A 6,517-nucleotide genomic window follows, 5' to 3' on the forward strand; every position below is an offset into this window, starting at 1 on the left:
CAACACACAACACCACACACACACACAACACCACACACACACCACAACACCACACACACCACACACACACACAACAACACACACACACACACACACACCACACACACACATATATATATAACACACACCACAACCACACGCACGCACACATGTAGTATATATTATTATATATATATATATATATATATATATTATTGTGTGTGTGTGTGTGGTTGTGTGTGTTGGTGTGTGTGATGTGTTTGTGTGTGGTGTGTTGTGTATGGTGTGTGTGTGTGGTTTATTGTGTGTGGGGTGTGTGTGTGGTTGTGTTGTGTGGCGTGGTGCGTGTGTGTGCGTGTGCGTGCGCGTTGCGGTTGTGCGTGTGGAGTGTGTGTGTGTGTTGCGTCCGTGGCGTGTGCAGGGCAGGTGTGTGTGCGTCTGCGTGTGTGTGTGTGTGTGTTGTGTGTGTGTTGCGTTGAGCGTGTGTCGTGTGTGTGTGTGTGTGTGTGTGTGTGTGTGTGTGTGTGTGTGTGTGTGTGTGTGTGTGTGTCTGTGTGTGTTTGTATTCATATGTATAAGGCCATCATGTAATAAGCAATACATTACGCGTGCAAGCTAAATAATTACACGTAACGTATATTAAAAGGGCGTTTGATTATACACGTAACACAATAATATTTAAGCACGCCATTAATCAACCTGTAGACTATCTATATAGATTGTAATATTTATGTGTATTACTCTGTATTATTCTGCTTGTATAATAGCTATCGCATTTTTAATGTTGCATCTGAAACCGATTATAAATAAAGCGCGACGTTTCGAACCAAAGAACTCCGCAACTCCATAACTCCGTAACTCCATAACTCCGTAACTCCATAACTCCATAACTCCGACCGACGAAAATCGAATACCATTCCCGATTTATTTGATGATGTCATCACGAAGAGCTGAATTTAAACGGCTGGGATTGGTTGGAAAATGGCTGCGCCAATGTTGCAGACTCCCTTCTTCACTAAAATGTATCCTCCCTGCCCCCACGACGTTCCCCAACTGTAAAACACAAGCACAACAAAACAATCAGTAAGTAGACTGTGTGTGTGTGTGTGTGTGTGTGTGTGTGTGTGTGTGTGTGTGTGTGTGTGTGTGTGTGTGTGTGTGTGTGTGTGTGTGTGGGCGGTTATTGATGTCAATATTCACTGCAATAGATGCATGGTCGTAGATTAGTGAGGATTAACAAGTCAGGTTAAACAACAATGAGATTCACAAACTGTGAATATAAACGAAATATAACGAGACAACTGAATCAAGTTTATAACTAACTGAAACTAAAGATATCCTATAATGTAACATTATTTATACATGTATATATTATACATTGTTATATATATAGCTGCGTTCACACGAGGAGAAAGTTGCGTTCACACGCTAAAATATACGCGGCTTGCTTAGCCACAGCTTGCTTAGCCGCGAATGCTCCGGCTTGCTAAGCGCGGAATCATATTCCGCGCCAACTAAGCCGCGCATATTCGGCACCACGCTGGCCGCGTATTGATTGTCGTGTGAACCTAGACTGCTACCCGTTCGCTGCACGACGTTAGGGTAGCGTGTGGAACTGTCGACCGGGTACCAGTCTATATTATACCGCGCTAGCTAAGCCTCGAATCTCGTGTATCTCGTGTGAACGCATTTTAACCGGACTTAGCACCAACTAAGTACGGTACCAGCTAAGCCGTGTATACGTGTGAACGCAGCTATATCTGACGCTCTATCTGAACGCAGCAGTTATCTGACGCTCATACATATGTTACACATTGTTATAAATATTATACGTTGTTATGTATATATTATACGTTTTTATATAATATTATCTGACGTTGTTATATATATATATTATCATTATACAGTGTTATATAATATGCGTTATTATATATATTATACATTGCTGTATAATATAATCTGACGTCATTACCTGTTGAGGATTACCCAGAACTCGGTGCCGTCGGCCGTCATGCCGTCACCGACGATGACGACAGCGTGGTTCATCTTCACGCTCAGCGTCGACCCGGACAGACCCGTACCTCCCGCATCTGTCGTGCTAGACGGAGCCTGCGTCGTTGTCGTCGGGGCTTCTGTCGCTGCTGTTGTTGTTGTTGTTGTTGTTGTTGTTGGCGCTGCTGTTGTTGAAGATGGCGCTGCTGTTGTTGAAGATGGCGCTGCTGTTGTTGAAGATGGCGCTGCTGTTGTTGAGGATGGCGCTGCTGTTGATGTAGAGGGCGCTGCTGTTGTTGTAGATGGCGCTGTCGTCGTTGAGGAGGATGCTTCTGTGTTTGCTGCTGCTGCAGCTGTTGCAGTTGTTTCATCTACGTTAGATGGCGCCACCGTAGTTGTAGATGGCGCCTCGGGGACGCTGAAGTTATCCGAAGCTGCTGCCGTGCTGTTCTCATTTGCAGTGTTGTTACTAGATGGCGCCAGTGTCGTTACAGATGCAGCATCGGCGTCGGCAGCGGTGGCAGCACCGTCGGTCGTCGATGATGGCTGGGTTGCATTGACGTCCTGCTGCGCAGAAACACTCTCAGCCGTCGACGACGCCGTCGACGACGCCGTCGACGTCGTGGATGGCGCTGTCGTCGTTGTAGAGGGAGCTGCCGTCGTTGGCGTCGTCGGTGGCGGCGTCGTTGGTGTTGTCGTCGTCGGCGTCGTCGTCGGTGGCGGCGTCGTTGTTGATGTCGTCGTCGGCGTCGTCGTCGGTGGCGGCATCGTTGTCGGTGGCGGCGTCGTTGTTGATGTTGTCGGCGCCGTCGTTGTCGTCGGCGGTGGTATCGTTGTCGCTGGCTCAGTCCCGCACGTTGTTACGATGCCTAAACAACATGAACGACGAACAACGGGGATAAATACACCGCGTACTAATGTCACATGAATTATAACAACACGTAATAAATATAATGTATTATAGTAAAATAGACGAATAACACTAATTTAATTTACAATGTGCAGATGAGAAAGGTAATGTTATGTAATATAATAATATAAATGTAATTTACGGTAATAAGTTTTTAATGAAGCTACATAACTAATTGTGTGTCTTACTGTCAGCGCCTCTGCCACACCACAACATATCCATCTATCCAGTTACCTATCTATTTATTCCTGATACCGGAATGCTTCTACATTTATACTTCAATTATACTACCATGTGCATTTATATAGACCTACATACCCCGTATTTATATTACTCCACGCATTTCGGTAATATAAATTATATATATATATACATCTATATATATATATATATATATATATATATATATGTGTGTGAATATAGTTGAGTTTTTGATGACATCGTGCGCCAGAAGGAATGTTTAAATGTGTTGAGTGCTTAACTGAATGCATTAACGTCTGCCGTGACTAGTTTCAAACAGCTAATAACGTAATAGTCGCACGGCGCTCACAACATAATCAACTTAGTGCGATAATTCAACGTTTCACGCAGAGTGACGTGAAATACAGACGCATAAAACCGATGACGACGAGGCGAATGTAACACCTTTACAACTGCTATCATTCTCTCGGCGACGTAAGTGCGAACTCCGAGTTAAAATGAACAGAAAACGAAGGTATAGAGTCTATCCCGCGATAACAACAACGTAGTGAGCGAGCAAATACTCGTTTCCTATATATCTAATGACTTATTTAATTAGCTGGGTAAAATTATGTAGTTTATATCAACGTCCTCTCGTAAGTTTTATAGAGTGACTAAGACGAATCACGTGACTGATCACGTCACATCTTTGATTACTGTGATTACTTAGATGTGTGTGAAGAAGATATCTGGACCCTGTCTCTACGAGACACGGCCCCACTCTACTAGCTAACAAGGGTTCGATGAACTCATGACTTGATGCAATACAGTTGAAAGAGCTAGCGATGAACTTCATTGTCTAATGTTTTAGAAGGTTATTCAGGATGCATGCGTTGTAGAGGTATCGTGTCAAAACCAGTCTCAGCCTCGAGTAATACTTGATAAATTGTAACAGGATGCATGCGTTGTAGGGGTATCGTGTCAAAACCTGCCTTAGCCTCGCGTAATACGTGATAAATTGCAACAAGAGCCTTGCTTGCCTCTCATTCCGAAGGTCACGTGCATCAGTCACGTGATTCTACTGCTCATTTATCAATTAAGATGTCATCCGCTAATATATTAATATTGATGATCATCACAGGATAGATAGTCACTGACGGCTCTGTATCCTGTATTCGTTCTACACGTGTTATTATTCATTACATGTACAGCTACAGCCACTTAGCTGCTGCGCTGACGTTTGTAAACAAATTATGTTTTATAATAACAATGACGATTAGTATTCAAAATAGTTATACGACTTTCGAAATTTTTAGACTTTTTACTAATTATTTTCTCTGGAGAGAGAGAAAATTGTTCCACCCCGCCTCCTGCCTCTAGCTACGCGTTGTAGTTTGAAAAGAGTCGTTTGTGCGCATATTGTTACGGTCATAATCAGCGCTAGAGTGGATTTTACTCGTGGGAATATTGTTCTATAGACACATAAAAAACATAAATAACCTCCTTTCCTTGGATACGTATTGATTTCTGCTACTATACAGCCATCGTGCGGTGCCCAGGGAATTGTGTTGTGGATTAAAATCCGGCTCTCTTGTGTGCAGGACACAGGCATTTGTTTGGCGCACCTGAATTCACGTGTGGTAATTTATCAGGAACAAAAGCGCCTAATATGGCGTGATAACAGCAGCTACGTATCTGTTATTAATAGATTTTTGCCCTAACGCTTCTTCATCCCCTGATACCCCCTGGCGCCATCTACCGGTCATTAAACACACTAAACCGCGTTAAGCAGCTGAGCTTGGCGCATCATCACCGATACCCCAAACAGACTGAAAATATTTATCCTACATTAAACTGGTACGAGCCTGTCGCGCGCCAAGCGCGCATCAAATCGTAGGATACAGACACAACATTTGATCCCACATCAAATTAGTCACGGGTTGACTGCGCAGGCTCTGTTCAGCTCGCTACGTCACCCCGCAGACAGCTACTGTACTTTTATGTGACCTACATAAGGCTATGCGCATGCGCATTGCGAAACAGCACGGGATTTGGCCCGCCTGTTGGGTACAGACACGCTTAGAGATGGATAACTTGGTCCAGGCCAAGTTATCCTAGGATTGGCCCTCATTCATTTGCGGGGTCAAACTGGTGGGGGTCAGCGCGTATTTGGCGCGGGATAGCGTGTACACACTGCAAAAATTTGCGCGCGCTTGGCCCGGACTACTTTAATCTGGGATCAAATTTGCAGTCTGTACGGGGTACTATAGATGGTCCCCGTCCCTTACCTCCTCCATAGAAGTTCCATACGTCTCGCGGGGCGTAGACGCCGACTACGACAGATCCGAAATTGAGTAGCACCTCTATCAGGCGGCTTCCTTCGTCGCTGGAGAAGACAACGAAGGAATAGTGAGAGTGAGATACAAACCTCCATATCGTCGGTACTAGTACACAGAATCAGCTCAGCATCAATTTACTGCTTTATATAGTAATGAATTTACAGGACATTCAGTAATCGGGATTCAGGTATTTTGGCATCTATTTTTGTCCACGCAAAAAATAACTGGTGAACCAACTGGTATAACTGGGGAAATAACGGGTGAACCAACTGCGTGGGGTAACTGGGGAAATAACGGGTGAACCAACTGCGTGGGGTAACTGGTGAAATAACGGGTGAATCGTGAACGGTTTGCTCAAACGCGTGTGGTTGACAGTTGCTATGGCAACGTCGAGACAAGCTCACATGTCGGTTCCCTCGTAGTAGAAGGAGTAGGGCGTGGAGAGTTTCACGGGCGTGTGTGTACTGTTCGCATGTGGGACGCACTCAGTCTGATATCCCTGCAGAGAAGCAACCACATGCTACAACAAGCTGTAATTGTTTAGCACACGTAACGCCATCTATTGGCTCATTTAAATGTTATTGCTGTTGCGTCAACCAGAATTTACCAGTGGAAATGTTCTCTCCAAATTAAAAGCATATTTCATCAAATGCTGCTTTATAAATTTAATAGAGATTCAACATACACCTGCATATTTCTTGCTGGACACGTATCGCCATCTATTGGCTGAATTAAATGCTGTTAGTATTAGTGTTACGTCAGCTAGAGCATGCGTGTATGTGTGTGCGTGCGCGCGTGCGTGTATGCGTGCGTGTACCTGGTAGCCATAGTCAGCTTCGTTGATGGTCGTGTTGGTGTAGTATAGCCACCAGTAGACATTGTAAGGCCATCCTCCGTCACAGCCGTACGTGAGGTGGTTGCAGTCTATCGCATGCTGGAAGCTGAGCGGTGTGAACTGACCGTCACTAAGACACCACGACGTCTCCAGTGCCGCCATCTGTGGGAAGATTGTGATAGTGTTATGCGAGTTATCTCTCTCTATCTCTCTCTCTATCTCTCTCTCTCTCTCTCTCTCTCTCTCTCTCTCTCTCTCTCTCTCTCTCTCTCTCTCTCTCTC

The 6,517-nt window shown here is 44.7% G+C and overlaps 1 protein-coding gene across 1 annotated transcript in view; it reads right to left on the minus strand.

Moving 5' to 3' along the window:
• Window positions 1-599: 599 nt before the first annotated feature.
• The window catches only part of LOC106818293 (cell wall protein DAN4-like), a gene marked incomplete at its 5' end in the record, with an annotated part of 7,508 nt that continues 1,590 nt past the window's right edge, over window positions 600-6,517 (minus strand). The window contains 5 exon segments of the mRNA XM_014823015.1: window positions 600-1,032; window positions 1,952-2,840; window positions 5,350-5,447; window positions 5,805-5,899; window positions 6,218-6,402. Of these exon segments, the coding sequence (XP_014678501.1) occupies window positions 936-1,032; window positions 1,952-2,840; window positions 5,350-5,447; window positions 5,805-5,899; window positions 6,218-6,402 (1,364 nt within the window). The 3' untranslated portion in view covers window positions 600-935.

The sequence above is a fragment of the Priapulus caudatus genome, unplaced genomic scaffold (genome assembly GCF_000485595.1).
Source record: "Priapulus caudatus unplaced genomic scaffold, Priapulus_caudatus-5.0.1 Scaffold2146, whole genome shotgun sequence".
Classification (NCBI taxonomy): domain Eukaryota; kingdom Metazoa; phylum Priapulida; class Priapulimorpha; order Priapulimorphida; family Priapulidae; genus Priapulus; species Priapulus caudatus.